The 17,366-nt window shown below is 44.4% G+C and overlaps 1 protein-coding gene across 1 annotated transcript in view; it reads left to right on the forward strand.

Moving 5' to 3' along the window:
* Positions 1-219: 219 nt before the first annotated feature.
* Positions 220-17,366, forward strand: part of LOC125947101 (uncharacterized) — a 50,095-nt gene continuing 32,948 nt past the window's right edge. The window contains exons 1-4 of the mRNA XM_049671449.1: positions 220-247; positions 11,065-11,278; positions 13,575-13,725; positions 14,855-15,025. Coding sequence (XP_049527406.1) covers positions 220-247; positions 11,065-11,278; positions 13,575-13,725; positions 14,855-15,025 — 564 coding nt within the window. The remainder of the gene's footprint in view (positions 248-11,064; positions 11,279-13,574; positions 13,726-14,854; positions 15,026-17,366) is intronic.

The raw sequence follows: 17,366 nt of genomic DNA on the forward strand, positions 1-17,366 counted from the left end.
ACGTTTCAACACACGAGCGCGAATTGTCGGTTGTCTTCATGGAGACATACCCATCCCTCGTGAGGGCATCATGTGTGCTGAGCCCAGAGATGAAGTTGGAGCGCAAGCGGCAGTTGTGGAACGAACTCGCCACCCTGTTGAACGCGGAGGGCCCGGCCAGAAAGACTGCCGAGCAATGGCAGCTATTTTGGCGGAAAGAGATCTCGCTCTCCGATCGAGATGCCGCCGCAGTTTCGGCAAGCCAAAGGTGAGTACGTGGAGTGGTTCTGATGCTCGCGATGTTTACAATGCTGTTCGCAATTGTCGCAGCACGGGTGGAGGCGGCCTTCCCGGCCTTCGTGGCCACATCCTACAACTGGTTGGCACATCCATGTTGACGGGCGTACGTGAGCCCTTTTTTTTTTTCAGGCGTTCGACGAGGTAAGCCATTCACAAACGCAGCAAAAACGGGGGGACGCGCCCGCATTTTTCTGTCAATCGCTTCACGCATCGCGTAGGCATGTACGATGGAATTTCTCGACAGCGATTGGCGATCGGTTTCCGGGGAAGGGAGGCAATCGCAATCGACAAATGTTATCCGGATCGGCCTCCATTGTGATCGAAAGTGCCTGTGTGACACTGGCATAACAGCTATAGTTTTTCTCCCTTTATGTGCAGGTGTATTCTGCTGGCACGCACAAGACGATTTACTACTAGAATTTCTATATTTGTTTTGTGCTGTCATAACACTGCGTTAGTTGCATATTGAGAGGATAACGTTAGGCGAACTTTTCAAAACTGTTTCTTCGTGTCTCCCGCCGTGGAGGTGACCGTGTCGACCGTGTCTCTGGGCACCACAGCCGGAAAGAGCAACCGTTCATGTAAAAGCAAGCTTTTATTGTTCCCGGTTGCCTCTCCTTTTGTGGAAACTGTTTTATTTATAAGGACCGCAGACTTCTACTTTAACCATTGAGTGAATGTGCTCTTTTCAACGAATATAGGAGCACTGCGGCAGCCAGGGGGCCCTCCAGAGCGACTGGCCCACAGCCTTCCAGCTGCACAAACCACAGCTTTAAAATGCTGTTGCATGACTTATTAGAATAAACCCTTGACCGCACACTTTCTAGCATAAGCTAAACAAATGATTTGAACATGCTGCGATTGCGCCACACCGATTTGATCGCATGTGATGATTGTGATAGTTCTCCCGATTCTCATAAAAAATCATTTGGGGAAACATTTCTCCCAAGGCCGCATGGTAAATTGTGTGGTTTTGTAAAACAAACCTACAATGCTGCAGACCCTTTGCATTCATAAATAATTGCAAAGGCTGTAGCTAACTCACATTTAAAATTTTGCCTTCATATCATCCATAGTTTCCTTTATATTATAAAGAGGAAACTGAAGAAAACATGAAGAAAGAAAAGGAGGGTTCATTGATGATTTGCAACACTTTTAATTAGGGCAGAGACAGAAAAGCTTCGCCACACAATACACTCATGAGTGTGCCCATTTCAACCGAAATTTAAGTTCGTACCTTGTTATAGGAGCCCGGGAAACATTACGCATATTGGCCATATGACAGCTTGCAGTGCTTGAATAACTATTTCTCTACATGGTCCACAACATGCTTCTTAGTCGCGACGAAATAGAAACAGTGGGCCTAGAATTTTCTTGTACGTTACTTGTGTTCGTCGCTTCCTCATTCACAATCCCAAACTCATTGCTATGATATTCGCGAACTGCCCAGCCATGTTATAGCCTAAATCTACACATTGTATAGATATTTGTTTGCGGAACTACATGAAAAACTACAACAAAAATTTGTGCCACGGTAAAGCCAGTTGAGAGTGCAGAAAAATACAACAATGCACAACGTGTTTCTCCTTTTCTGCATCTCTTTAAACTAACACTGACAGTGTTATTTTAAATAGATATTAGTTGATGTTAGTTGACAGCCCCTAAAGTAATTCGTTATAGTACTGGTCACTTCATCGTAAAACTCGCTCACTGCACAATTCACACTAGAACTGGAACAGAATTATTCCTTCATTATGCAGGTCACGTTGTTGTCGAAGTACTTGACTGTACAAAGTCCATTATCAATAGGTGCTTGTCCGATTATACGGGAATGGATGCTGATGTAATTATTGTTTTCAAGCTTGTTCGTAGCGTTCCCCACGGTGTAGACCGGCTGGCTGCAGCAACCGAGCGGGTGGTGGTTGCTGTTTAGCGGCAGGCAGAGCAAGTGGCCGAGGCACTGTGGCCGGTGGGCCCGCTTTCCCAACCGCTGGCCATGCTTATGCAGGAAGTGGTAGCTGGAAAACGGCAGCAGTAGATTTTATTTAACGCTCGTACGTTTTCTTACATGTTTATTTATTTTTCGACATGTAAATTTGTAGGTTTATTAGGTTAAATGTGCTTATTTCTTATACAATCATTTTTGCTGATCTCATTTTGTCTATTTGTGTTTTCTTACTTATCTCTAAATTTTGAGATGTTGCTCCAAGTTGCTATAAATAAAAAAAAACAGTTACCTTATTTCAATTGTGTGACATAAGATTACATGTTGTTGTAACCTTATAATGTGTTCTTAATGCAAGTTTCAATAATATGTTTAAGGTATTTGAGGAAAATGAGTCAGATGTCATTCATGCGAGTTTGTGCTGTTTCTCTACTTGTTGCGGATTAGGTCTCACTTTTTTTTTCGAATGGTTCCACATCTAGCGTGTACTTCAAGTCACTAGATGGGTGCTTTCCAAGTGTGCTCGACCGAACGTCACTCTTGAATGCAAATCAATATTTGGTGCCCGAAGGGGCTTCATCAACTAGCAGTTGATGTCTCGTGCACGACAAAAAAAAAACATTGTCTTAGTCATATTGTATTCAAATATGTGATGTTAGTTCTCCTAGAAGTACAGAGTGCTAGTCAGGTTTGTGTGATGTTTTTTGATTGCATGCTTACTACTTCCGTAATGAGACGGCCATAAGTAATGAGACGGCTTATATCGGAGAACTTGATTACCTTTGTTTATGCTTGTGCCGAATGACGAACCTACTGTTGCTGTCTGAGCCGGCGATGTAGCACACGCAGTTGAGTTGTACGCTAGGTTTCACTTCCAATGATATGGCCTAAAACATGCATTATTGACATTCATTTTTGTCTGTTTCTGGACTGCGTCGGGTTAGCTTTTGGGAAACGAATAATTGGAACGGCAATCGATTTCGGGGCCTATCGTTACGGTCGCTCCGGGAAAAGCGATGGTCTCGGCGCATTTATGCAGAGCCAGTATGACTTAGTTATTTAATAACCACCCTGATGAAATCTGCAACATAGTGGCGCACATTACTAATCAAAATAAACAAATTTGCGCAGGATGTCCAAGCTATCATAACACCAAGCTTTAGAAGAAAGACGGATCATGGCACGCCAATAAGGCTTAGTGCGTGTTGCTCGTAGTGTGCTTGAAAAACCTCCAGTAGTTTGTTATTTATTCCCTGGCACCAAATTATTTAGCTCATTATCCAATTTTTAATTGTAATTTTGTTGGACAAGATATCAACTGCGTCAATTGTAGATAATCGCAATATATGTAAAAACTACACGTCTCCAGCGAAGTACACGTCGTGTATCTTCTTTCCAGGGAAGTAAGAAAGTCCAGCGAAATGTGAAATGTATCACGTGACTACGCAGCTGCGCGCACGAGATAGCAGCACCATCAGACAGTCTTTGTGCGATAGCAGACTGCTCATCTGTTACTGGGTTGAGCGGCGACGGTAACAGCACGCGTGATCTTTCCACCATGCATTACCAGGTCCCTGCACTTAATACACAGTAACATCAAAGAAACGAGCTGCCTTGAGTGGGGATCTTGCGATGAACCACAGAGTTTCATAGAATTACAAGAACAAGAGGCAGCTGTGGTGTTAGTTGCTGCGGGAGTTGCAAGTAGGCTGGTTCGGCCAGCAAGGATCACGTATACTAGAAGGGGGTAGTGTGTTCAGGAGTGGCGCGCCCCATGCTTGTACGTTTGGTGACAGCATACCTGAGCAACTCAAGCAAGCTGACGATTTCTCCCCAGCCCGTTTCAAAGGGCATGTCAATATATCATCATCGTGATAATCTTATGGCGCAGCCATTGGTGAAAAAATAATGCAGAAACTCCAGTGGGGTTGTCTAAGTAACCCTAATTTCAGTTGGCCCATCCCAAAGTATAAGTTGGCCCGGCCCCAAATTTCAAGTTTGGCCACACCCAAACTTATTTTTGCCCACCCTCAAATTTGAAGTTTGCCATACTCAAACTTCAAGTTGGCACACACCCGAATTTATATTTGCCCACGCCCAAATTTCAATATGGCCATACCCAAATTACAAGTTGGCCCACCCACAGAATGAAAGTTGGTCAACCCTCTGTCGTATTTTGCGGAATACACTTTGTTGACGGAAGCTCGTCAGGAAGTCACACGAGAAACCTTTTGTAACAAAGGCAACATTCAACTATATTCACAGCATCAATACAAAAACGTCTTCTTTTCACTGTTCCTTGGTCCGCTCTAGCCGTCAATCCGAGCCGCCGTCGCTCCGTTCGAGTTGGGGAGAGGGTTTCCTCTTCGCTTGCAGTTTTCTTTCTTCGGACCCCTTTTCGTTCCCGGGGTGGTTCTCGCGCCTCTTGCCGAAGACGGTCGCCGCTTCTTTTCTTTTCTGTATTTTTCTGTACCCTCATATTTATGTTTGACCAGCCCCACATTTCATGTTATTCCAACCCCCCCCCCATTTACATTAGGTTACCGTCAATGTCAAGTTGGCCCACACCCAAGCTTAAGTTGGTGCACCCCCAAATTTCAATTGGCACACCCCTACTATAAGCTTCTGCAGGCATTTTCTATAGAGCCCTATGTATCCCTACGGGTATTCTCTGTGATAATTTTTATGTTTAAATTGTTCATTATCGCTTATAAAGCTACCAGGCATGTACAGTTACACCATTGTAACGATTAATTGTCCTAACTTTGCAAATTACGAATTTTTGTGGCGCTACAAGGCATTACACATTTTGCCTGGCGGGGCTAGCGTACTCGCCAAAGAATGCTTACACATTAATAATTTCACAGCCAGTTTATGCGTCAAACATTCGATAGCCGCGGCAAAGCCAACAGGTTTAAAGACGGTCAATTTTATCAGCTGCGGCGTTAGACTGGTATAACCGCTGCATGGTTTCAATCGTAAGTGATGTGCCGCGTGTGGCCGCGTAATGACGTGATGCTGAAAAAAAAGTGTGCTAGCTAGCGCGAAATTCATCGCTAGAACCGAGCACAGTCTGCTTGGAGACTACCCCCCAAAGCGGATTAACCTTGCAGCCTATAGGCGTGTGCGCCGGTGAGTAAAAATGCAGCGCTTTGCATTTTCAACTTGGAATTTCCTCGCGCGCGAGGTGGAATAAAACAGACAGATTGCTGTAGTCATTTCTTAAAACTGGAAAATAATAATTATAATGTTATTGCTGTTCAAGGGCAATTCAAACGAGCCTCTTGGTATTTTCGCCACATTGCTAATGGAGTACAGCATAAATAATCAATAATTTGGCTGTTTATGCATAAATGATACGCAGCGATAAATTCACTGCACATTAGTGGCAAAAGTACTTCCGATGATACAGTTAGGGTAACTGCATTTGAGATATTACAAGGGATCTGTGTTTCTCACTAGTAACTGGCAGAAACAATTGTCATCTAGAAACAATTGACAATCGAGGCTTGACCAAGCACAGCCCACACAAGGACACCATTGAAAGAAATGCACAAGCAAAACAGTGTTGTGTGTCTGTGCTTTTCTATTATGGAGCGTTTTGTGCACTGTTCTTAGTCAGACATGGATCACAAGCTCATCCATACTTCCACCATAGTAATTGAGGCTGCTTTTTCTTTCAACTTCAGCCTCCAAGACGCTTCTCATATTTCTTCACTCCCTTTAGATTCTGTTGTCTCTAGAAGTACAAGTCAACAGTGAACGTGTCACCACTGGAAGGATCATAATCAAGTCGTCACTGTCATCAAGACCCTGAATCGTCGCAAGGTTTGTTTCTGAACACTTCACCTAAAACATCGACTTGTTCATTTTTTGGGGCTAACCCTTGTTTTACCACTTTTTGCTTGCATGTTTGTCATGGCTTCACCATTTCTCTTTTCAGGAAAGCCGACAAAAGATAGATAAATGGTCTGCAGGCTGTCCACGCTGAGCCATAAGACACTCAATGGTTACCATGCATAATGACAACAAGTCCTCTTGAACTATGTGCCTCCCCATCAAATGTTTGGAAGTTTACCAGATTAGAGGGATGTGAGCCCTATCACGAAAGCAGCAGTCTACAGTTTTGTGTCATACCGAGCGGGTGTGCTAAAACTTGACATACAAGCTTACTTGCTTTTAACGCCGTTTCACGACAAACGGAGAATTAACATGTTGAGTGCCAACTTGTTTTATTTCTAGTCATTATAGCCATGACGGCCAGAACAGAAACAATGTATTGTGGTCCTAATTGCCAATGCACCAACTCTGTCATCTGCTCTTTGCGAATAGGCTTGGTGGGCATTACCACCAAGTCTCACATGCTCCCTCACAAAGATAATTTGTTACATGAAAATGAGAACAAATTTAAAACGATCAAAATGCTCAGTACAATTTGGAGGAAATGATACTTCCTGTTAACTGAATCTCTGCCGGTCACTGTTATATGGTTCATGCACATTTAGCATAAAATCAATAACTAGGCGAGCGCTGCAGCAAAACATGAGAAATAGCTAGAAAAGGCAAGCTCACACAACCGGCCTACTCCACACTTAACAAACATGTTAACACTCAAAACCAACCAAGCAATGGTGGCACTAGGTCATACACGTCAACATTGTACAGCGCAAGGAAAACCTCAGGCCTATTTGAGGCAAAATAAACGTACATACATAAAGTGGTGGCGTGGAGCAGAGGTAGAACACTCGGCTTCTAATCTGAAGGTCGTAAGTTCGAATCCGCCTCCAGTCCACTACATTTTCAGTCATGGAGTGGCGCCTGACACCAGCAAAAAATAATATATATATATATATATATATATATATATATATATGGAAATCAGAAGCACAACTTCGCGGTTATCTAGGGTTTATTATTTTCCCAACAGTTTCGGTCGGTGGACCGACCTTTTTCAAGGGTCCACCGACCGAAACTGTTTCGGTCGGTCCACCGACCGAAACTGTTGGGAAAATAATAAACCCTAGATAACCGCGAAGTTGTGCTTCTGATTTCCCTAAATACGCTTGGCCCATTGAAAAATCCAGTTACTACTATATATATATATATATATATACTACCGAGGGCTAGTGGGGCTCTACAGGTCCAAGTGCAACCAAATTAGGAAGGCCCACTAAGCTTCAACAAAATCACTCCCTCACCAGAACAGGCATTGGCTTTCCTTGTGCAGTATTCGGCCACTATCTCCCTCATGACTCCTACACATGGCCCTCAGTCCCCAGCGGCTGCGGCGCACCTGACCAAGGCGGCGGTCAGACCTGCGACGTGGCAGAGGGTACTAGAATCTCTGAGTCCGGACAGGCCGCCACTGGAAAGTGAACCTGGCAGCGTTCAACACGAGCACCCTCTCGAGTGAGGCTAGCTTAGCAGGGCTATTTAAGGAATTATCAGGCATTGCGTGGGATATTATTGGCCTTATAGAGGTGAGAAGAACGGGTGAGGCTGGTGACGAGGCCGAGTGAGAGAGGAGGAGAATAGCTTGAGGGGGGAGAAGAGAGGGGGCTACGTATCAGGGGTGGCAGAAGAATCGTCTTTCGACGTCATTTGCAGCGAAGTAAGCAGATATGCGGCCCATGTTTTTCTTTCGGTTCAAATGGCAGATGGGAAACATGAGCGCCAGTGTGATCCCTCAAATATCTTGAAATACACTCGCAGAATAAGTCCAGATTTACATTCAGCGATCCACAGTGGACAAGCAAGCGAAGCCTCGGAATGGGAACGTGTCTTGGTCTCAGCTGTCACAAATATGTTTGCTTGTTGAAACGTTGGCTCCAGGCTGAGGCTTCCCTTGCTCGCCTTTGTTACTCAATTGAACTGTTATATCTCCTTGTGACCTCTTTGCTCGGTTTGAATGCATAAACCGAGCTATTTTTTTCAACATGGCATCATAAATTGCATTTTCTAACGATCTGTGAGCATTAACTGCGATTGCTTATGTGTTTATTTACTGCCTTTGTTCATTCACATATTATGTGCAGAAATTCTATAGGAACTGTTGTCTCTATAACGTTCCTTGCTTTTCTATGAATGCTCCGACTTTTGTCACATCCTTTATTGTCGCACTTGATGGCTAAATGTGCCGCAGAAATATCAAGAGCAGACAATATATGCTGAAAAATTTAGCACGCCGTTTTTTTTCTCCTGTACTAGCTGTGTGCCTCTCGCCAATGTGTTATGAAAGGAATGGACGTAGCAGCTCGAGCTTACCTTGCTGACACTACGTCCTTGGCGAACACTTTTTGTTTCTTTTTTGATGTAGCTAGAATCGTCGAACGCAGACAATATACTATAGTATGAAATAACGTCAAACGGTACTGTACGCAACTTCAGTACGAGGGTAGCCCAGCATATGTATAGTTGTCTGAAGCTTCGTTCCCGCTGCATTAGCAGCACACCGAACACGATGAAAAAACTTTGCTCGATTTCAGCCTTGATTCGCATTAAATAGATGGCTATCTGTTTTTATGTGTGTTGTAAGCTCAGTGACAGACAGCATCAAGTTCACCTGACTTCTGCGAAATTTGTAGACATGTATTGCTTCAGTGGCAGAAAGGATGCTCCGCATCCATCGTCAAGGCCATTAGTGATGGTGTTTGCTAACATACCCAGGTTTAATCCTAGTAAATAAATATAAATACCCAAGAAAGCGGATGGGAAAAGGGTGCCGCGAAAGCTCATTGGTAAGAGCATCGCACGCGTAAGGCGAAGACGGGGATTCGTGCCAGTTGTTTTAGGGGCGAAGCACCTTAGGGCCAAGACTTGTCGCTCATTGTCCGTTGTCCGTAGCTCTGGTTTGCATGGAGACCGCTAGGGGTGCTGCGGTGAACAGGGGCTATAGAAGCGCTGTATATAGTGGACAGATGTACAGTCCCCCGACCCATATATATATATATATCTATATATATATATATGGGTCGGGAACAAAGGCCCTTGTGCACCGCAGCGCCCCTAGCGGTCTCCATGCAAACCAGAGCTACGGTATATGTGCATATATATATATATATATATATATACACCGCAGCGCCCCTAGCGGTCTCCATGCAAACCAGAGCTACGGTATATGTGCATATATATATATATATATATTCTGTGTCTGTGTCTGTGTCTGTGTCTGCGTCTGTGTCCTTCCACACGTAACAATATATATAGAGAGAGATATATATATATATACAGGGTGTTTCAGCGAACACTTTCAAAGTTTATTTAATGTTGCCTGTGGCGGATAGCCCAATTCTAATTAATGAGCTGGTCTACTCGAAGAGGCGGACATTACTTGCACAAAAAAATTTAAATGCATAATCGACTAATCAACAAAACTTCACTAATTAAGTTTTTAACTAATTGCCTGATGGCCCATATTTCAATTTACAAATTGTAGCCGTGGAGTTCGCAAGACGGATCCACTTGGAATTAATTATCAGGATGACACCCGTTTCGAAATATTAATTCCCCAACTTTGCGGAGAACTGCATTGGCGTTCCAGTTAATTTTGTGCTTCAATGCATCAAGCGACGTTTTGTTATGAAACTAACTGGAACGCCAATGCATTTCTCCGCAAAGTTCGGGAATTATTATCTCGAAACTGGTGTCATCCCGAGAATTCGTTCCAAGTGGATCTGCCTTGCGAACTCCACGGCTACAATTTGTAGATTGCAATATGGACCATCAGTTAATTAGTTAAAAACTTAATTAGTGAATTTTTGTTGATTAGTCGATTGTGCATTTTTTTTGTGCAAGTAGTGTCCGCCTCTTCGAGTAGACCAGCTCATTAACTAGAATTGTGCTATCTGCCACAGGCAACCTTTAGGAATTTTTGCAAGTGTTCGCTGAAACAGCCTATATATATATATATATATATATATATATATATATATATATATATGTGTGTGTGTGTGTGTGTGAGTGTGTGTGTATGTGTGTCGGTAACGAACGCCTATGTGCACCGCAGCGCCCCTAGCGGTCACATCTACATTATATATCTATATATATACTCTCTCGTCCGTAGTTAGGGGCGCTGCGGTGCACAAGGGCGCTCGTTCCCGACGCGCGCTCTCTTTCTCTCTCGTCCGTAGCTCTGGTTTACCCGAATGATCCCCCGGTGCTTCGCCCACTCATCATCATTCACTTCGTGGATATGCGGTGATTTTTTTGATCCACTTTATTTACAATTAGTTATCATTTCTTTAATTCAGTTAATAAGTACAGGAAATTTCCCCTAGGCTGTCCTTTTTGTCATTGTCTGTTGGCTTCTTATTATGTTGACAGTTATCGTGAGACGAGTTCTGTAATCTTTTCGACTGCACCATATTCGGGATCGCCATGAGCGTGGCTAGAAACATGCATACCCACTAAGGAAATTGTGGATAAATCGAGAAAAAAAGACATTATCCTTAGAAATTAAAATAAGCCTGTTGTATCGTACCTAATGCCTTTATAGCGAGCAAGAGACGCCGATTAAGCCATCCGATGTCACCCCTATCATCTCTGCTGTGCTCTGAAAAAATTGTGGCGCTCCAGCCGATAGAGATAGAAGACATTCCCAGCAGTGCAGAGATGTAGTGTCGCTCACAGCACGTGGAATATTTGTCTTTTCTTATTTTTTCAAACATTAAGGTGATGTTAACTGTGAAAAAATATAAATAAAGAACCGTTAAAGAGGGATGTGCTCGCTAAAATTGTACAAAGTTGTATTCAAATCATTCCTAATGAAACAGCTGCTTTTTTGTCTTTTTTTCTTTTGTCCCACTCCGTCGAAACCAAAAATACCGTTTCTTCACATGCAGACATCAAACTGGTCTGCACCTTCGGCATGACTGGAGTGCTGGAGAGTCAGATTCCCCCCGACAAAATGTGCGACTTCATCTTCTACACGCACATGTACTACGACACCAAGAGGAAGGCGATCATCTTTGAGTACGGAGACACCGCCGGCTCACAGTTTACGAACGCTGCAAAGTCTTACACGTCTACGACATTCGGCGCTTCATTGGCCGTTAGGTAAGTTAGGCTACAGTGAACCAAAGGAAAGAAAGGCGTGAGCCGGTTTTGTTGTGATAGCAACGAGACGGACACTCCCGGCCTGATTGCGGTATCATATATACCGGGTGTTTCACTTACCGTGGACAAAACATTTGGAATTGAGCGGTACAGCTATCAAATATTGTATTACTTTCACCGCAGCCTGCACCACACGTCAGTCCGCACCGGAGACGGAGCGCATGTGCGAATGTAGCAGCCATACATTGCAAAATAATTCATCATCATCATCATCAGCCTATATTTTATGTCCAGTGCAGGACAAAGGCCTCTCCCTGCGATCTCCAATTACCCCTGTCTTGCGCTAGCGTATTCTAACTTGCGCCTGCAAATTTGCTAACTTTATCATCCCATCAGGTTTTCTGCCGACCTCGACTGCGCTTCCCTTCTCTTGGTATCCATTCTGTAACCCTAATGGTCCACCGGTTATCCATCCTACGCATTACATGGCCTAACCAGCTCCATTTCATCCGCTTAATGTCAACTAGAATATCGGCTATCCCCGTTTAGTCTCTCATCGTCAGCGCTGTCTTCCTGTCTCTTAACGTTAGTGATAAGATTTTTCGTTCCATCGCTCTTTTGTGCGGTCCTTAACTTGTTCTCGAGCTTCTTTGTTAACCTCCAAGTTTCTGCCCCATATGTTAGCACTGGTAAAATGCAATGATGGTACACTTTTCTTTTCAACGACAGTGGTAAGCTCCCAGTCAGGATTTGGCAATGCCTCCCGTATGAACTCCAACCCAATTTTATTCTTCTGTAAATTTCTTTCTCGTGATCAGGGTTCCCTGTGAGTAATTGACCTAGATAAACGTACTCCTTTACAGACTCTAGAGGCTGACTGGCGATCCTGAATTCATGCTCCCTTGCCAGGCTATTGAGCATTATCTTTGTCTTCTGCATATTCATCTTCAACCCAATTCTTACACTTTCTCGATTAAGGTCCTCAATAATTTGCTGTAATTCGTCTCCATTGTTGCTGAACAGGACAATGCCATCTGCAACCAAAGGTTGCTGAGATATTCACTGTTGATGCTCACTCCTAAGCCTTCCCAGTCTAAGAGCTTGAATACTTCTTCTAAGCATGCAGTGAATAGCATTAGAGAGAGAGCAGTTACTTAGGTGGCATTTCCTAGGTGGCGAGCATTTGCGAAGACGTTGTTGTTTTCGCCAACGTGACGTAGCGTACTGGTGCTACGTAGGACTGCATACGTGCCTTCTCACTCAGTGAAAACCAAAGCAGACATGCCAGACCCAAAGGGAATGGGCAATATCGCTTCTATCGAATGGAGAAATTATGCGCCTAGATTCGTGTACTTATTGAAGTAATGATATTTATTATCATTTGTCGTTTCATTACAACTTCTCTGGAGAACAGTGTCGGTACCGGCACAACTGTAGGGATATACTATGTACGGCTATATAGGGTGGTCTTTTTGCTGCACAAAAATTTTAAAAATTGCCTGTGGCAGGCAACACAATTCCAACTCTTGATATAAATTACTCAATGAGGCGGTCATTACTTCCAGAAAAAATCAAAATGCTTAAGTGAATATTTGAAATATAGTTACGGTAATTGCCTTTTTAATTAATTACTTTAACGCACATATTTTAATCTGCGAATTATGGCCGCTGAGTTCGCAAGGCGTATGCACATGGAACGAATTATCTGTACTGCGCTAGTTTTGAGACATTACTTTTTAAAGCGTTCGACGGTATGCATTGGAGTTTCAGTTACCTAGTTAAAGAAAACACTGTTTTATGCACAAAAGAAGCGACAACAACAATGCACAATTGCAGTGCTGAGAATTTGTTCCAAGCGTATACGACTTCGGCCTCACTAGCTACAATTCGTAGAATAAAATATGGGCGGTTAACTACTTAAAACGTTAATTACCGTATTTATGTAAAAACTTCAATTGGACATTCTGATTTCTTGCGTAATTAAGGCCACTTCATCGAGTAATTTAGATCGATGGTTAGCATTGTGCTCTCAGCCGCATGCAAGTTTTAAAATTTTATTCAGCAAAAAAATAGAACAACCTGTGTAAGCTAATACACATGAGCGGCCCTGTGTTGATGTATTCGGCAACACTCGGCCTGCAACGTCCAAGAGGATTCACTAAGAAATCTTCGCTTTAAGATGCGCATAACGGAGGTTTTCGTGCTATATGTGGCCTGTTAATTTTTTTTCTTTTTTCACACAGTACATCACGTCCTATGTGATAGTCCTAGGATTTTTCTTTTTGATTTTGCGCAGCCTCAGACCCGCTTATCCACCTGCTGAGAAAGATAACATCAAGAAGGCCATGGAAAATCTCATGAATGATAAAATTATGCACTTCGGCACACTGAACGTGGATGTTCGCGACTACAACGCCGCTAAGTCGGGTGGCCTGCAGTACCTCAAGGCGAGTACTTCGCAGCAGCTGCTTTAGGAGTCATAGAAATTAGATTCTGACAATTTGCGTTTTGACAATTCTGACAATAAACGTGCACTCATTTCAAACGCGTTCAAACAATTTGCGCGGTTTCTGTGCATCGAAAGGCGTTGTTAGGTGGATGCACGTGCAAGGCATGTATTACTCTCAATGTCAAAGAGAATTCCAATTGCTTCTGGGCCCGCCTTACCCAGTCAATAGACGACAGCCGACGTAGTGCACTCCTTATTCTTGAAGCATGTAAAGTGGTATTTACAGAGTCGCATGCTTATAATTAAGACATTCTTTAGGCAATATATTGCAACTTAACAAAATAAATGTACTGCTTTAGAAGGATATGAACCTGTCCTTATTGCTATTTAATACATAACTTGTACACCTCTAGAAAACGAATACAGCGGAATCAGACATGCAGAACAACACGTTTGTGTACTCTATTCATGCTAGTATTCATGATTGTCTTTATTCGTGTTCATGTAACATCGACAGGTTCATGTATTGTTTGACTGGTTGACTGTAACATCCCAAAATGTAATACAGGCATTATGAGCGAAGATGTAGTCTAAGGCCGCGAACGTTTTAACAGCGGAGATTTTAAGCCGGAGGCTGGCCCCTCATAGCGTAGACCAGAAACTGCGCCTGGCGATGACGTCACCGCGCGTTGCATAGCAACCACTTGGTACAGCTGGGCCTCGCTTCGCCGCCACTCGGCACCGCCGCGCCGAGCTGCTACGACGGCGCACCTGTTATGTCTAGCCATGACGTCACTTCACGTCGTCTAGCAACCACATGTGCCTCGCTTTGCCAGGCCGCGTCGTCACTTCGCCAAGATTTGATACCGCCTAGTTACACGCTTTGCCCCGCCGCGTTGACAGTTGGATGATCGTGTGGAGGCGGAGCTTAGTCGTGACGTCAGTATAAAGCTCGGAGCCGCCGCGACGGCAGCAGAACTCTCGTCGACTCTGTGCCGAGTTCATGTAACCTTGACAATGGGACGACCAAAGACGACCAACGAACTAAAACTCCGCAAGATCTTGCCTTGCTTTTCATATGTTTCATGCTCCGTCAAACATTGTGGAGATGAGGGTGTTCTCCCCAGATAATAGAGCTTCAGAGTGTTCGGCACTTCGGTGCGACCACCAGGGCAGACCAGCCAGAATCTGCTTCAGTGCCGCCAACCACGATTGTGTTATCCCTCAATCGAGACCCTGGAAAGTTCAACGGGGCCGATGAGATCGACTTTAAGGAGTGGCTCAGGCAATATGAACGGGTGAGCGATCACAATGACAGGGACCTGAAAGTCATGCTGGTCAATGCAGCCGTTTATCTTAGTAGAACGATGAAGTTGTGGTATGATAATCATGATTCCGTACTTGGAAGCTGGGATACCATTAAGCAAACACTCCGTCACCTGTTCGGCAAGGCCTTCAGTCGAAAAATTGTTGCGAAAAAAACAACTGTCAACCCCAACCCAAACGTCCACGGAGTCGTACCTGTCGTACCTATGGTTGTGCTGGCACTGTGGCGTAACGCTGACAGCGACATGCCAGAGTCGGACAAGGTTGGGCACGTCCTGAAGGGGATAGCGGACGACGCATTCAATCTCCTCATGTGCAGAAATTGTGCTACGGTTGATGTAATGATCGAGGAATACCAGCGCTTCGAGCAGGATAACAGTCGTCGTATTGAACGGCTCGGTTTACCAACAATGCAGCGACGTCTTCATGTCAAGAGCGCCCGCTACCTCACCTTTCACGGCCTTCGGCGGAACTGACGAGGACTGTCCGTCACGAAATTGAAGTGATGGTTCCAGCTAGCCTCTCTGCCAAACTCGACACCGGCGACTCGCTAAAACACTCCACTGTTTCACTCGTCCACGCCATCGTACAAAATCAACTCGCTAATCTCAGGGTTCACGCTACTTGCGCCATGGTCAGTCCTACGTCCACTTATGAGGCTCTGATGTCGTTCCCTCGCTATCAACTGTTTGCTCCACGGTCTCGGAAGCTAGCTGAATCGAGATCCGATGATGATCGGCCTAGGCGCTCTAATTGCTGCCATGTCAGTCGCGTTCGTCGCTGCTGTTATATACCGCTGGCCGTTCCCGGAACGTGCTCTAACTTTTGTTCATGCTCACCGCTTTGAGCGCAGTCCTTTTGAGCCACTATCTGCGACACCCATACAACCCTGCCGCGGCCACCACATGGTTCAGCCGCTCATCGTCACCGATAGGTCACCAGTTGTGTTCGCCACCCTCCCACTGTCCGTCCTCCCGTTCCCCGCCACCTTGCCCTGCGATGAAAGGCCGCGAGATCGAAGATTGCGCGAGGAGAAATGTGGAGGAGGAGGGTGCAGCGGAATCAGGAGGCGGAAAGCGGAGAAAGAGGATATGGCGAAAATGTGAAAAGAAAAGCATAGTGCCACTCACGATCGGCTATGGCGACGAAGGGCACAAGATGGCGCCAGAGAAGCTCGCATATTTAGTGTGCCTCGATGGGCTCACTCGCCTCCACTCCGTTTGCGGGGGCGCGCGCATCGCGGCGCTATACTACGCGTCGTCTGTTCACCAAAGCGCTGCATGTGCGGAGGTCTGTCTGCGGCGGCTGCTCTGGATGGCGCCCACACGTCAGCCACGGGTTGCGTCTCGCGATATCCGTACTATCCAGGCAGTCGCGACACACTTCGCTCCGTTGGGAACGTGCCCCACACGACAGATTATCCGTGCCAGCCAATATATTGCGAAATAAAAACAAGTACAGTGCTCAGCTTAAATTTCGCATTACGGAGTATCGTGTTTGTCGGTGAACTTTTATTCTACTTTAGAATACTTTCCGACGTCATAATTTTGAATATCGCTTACTTTATTCATTGTTTATCAGTTTCGAGAGTGCACCAATGTTTATGCTATTTCTGGAGTTAAACACTTGGATGCTTTGTGGTTTCATTCTTAGGCTCTATGTTCATTGGAAGAGCTTATCTACTGGTTGCTTTGGTGCCTTACCTCCTACTCCAAATGCTGCTTATTAGGTTACCCTCGTTACGGTTTCATTGATTACCTGAATGTTAACTTTATATTTCTGTTCTAAAGCTGCATAATTGTTTTCGAGAAGCAGCCTGAATTCGCCGTATTTTACCCTTACGTAGTCTAAGTTCGCCAGTTTCTTCTTGACAGTCACTTTCGCTCTTTCTCTCTTCAATTTGAGAGCAATCATAGTCCTCAAAAACCTATGATCACCACCTTTTACAATACCCAACACCTCTACATTCTGAACTATAGGATCAGCAGATAGTAAGTTCTAATAAAATCAAGGCAGCAGTTGACTTCACTGAACCAATAGAACAGGCTGGTTTCAGGAAGAAATATTCTACAATGGATCACGTCCATGTCATCAATCAGGTAATTGAGAACCTGCAGAATACAATAAACCTCGCTATATGGCTTTCATAGATTACGAGGACGGATTTGATTCAGTATATGTACCATAAGTCATGAAGGCATTGCGTAATCAAGGAGTACATAAGGCATACCTTAATATCTCAGGAAATATCTACAAAGATTCCACAGCTATATTATTTCTCCGCAAGAAAAGTAGAAAATAACCTATCAACTG

The sequence above is a fragment of the Dermacentor silvarum genome, chromosome 7, assembly GCF_013339745.2.
Source record: "Dermacentor silvarum isolate Dsil-2018 chromosome 7, BIME_Dsil_1.4, whole genome shotgun sequence".
NCBI classification, from domain to species: Eukaryota; Metazoa; Arthropoda; class Arachnida; order Ixodida; family Ixodidae; genus Dermacentor; species Dermacentor silvarum.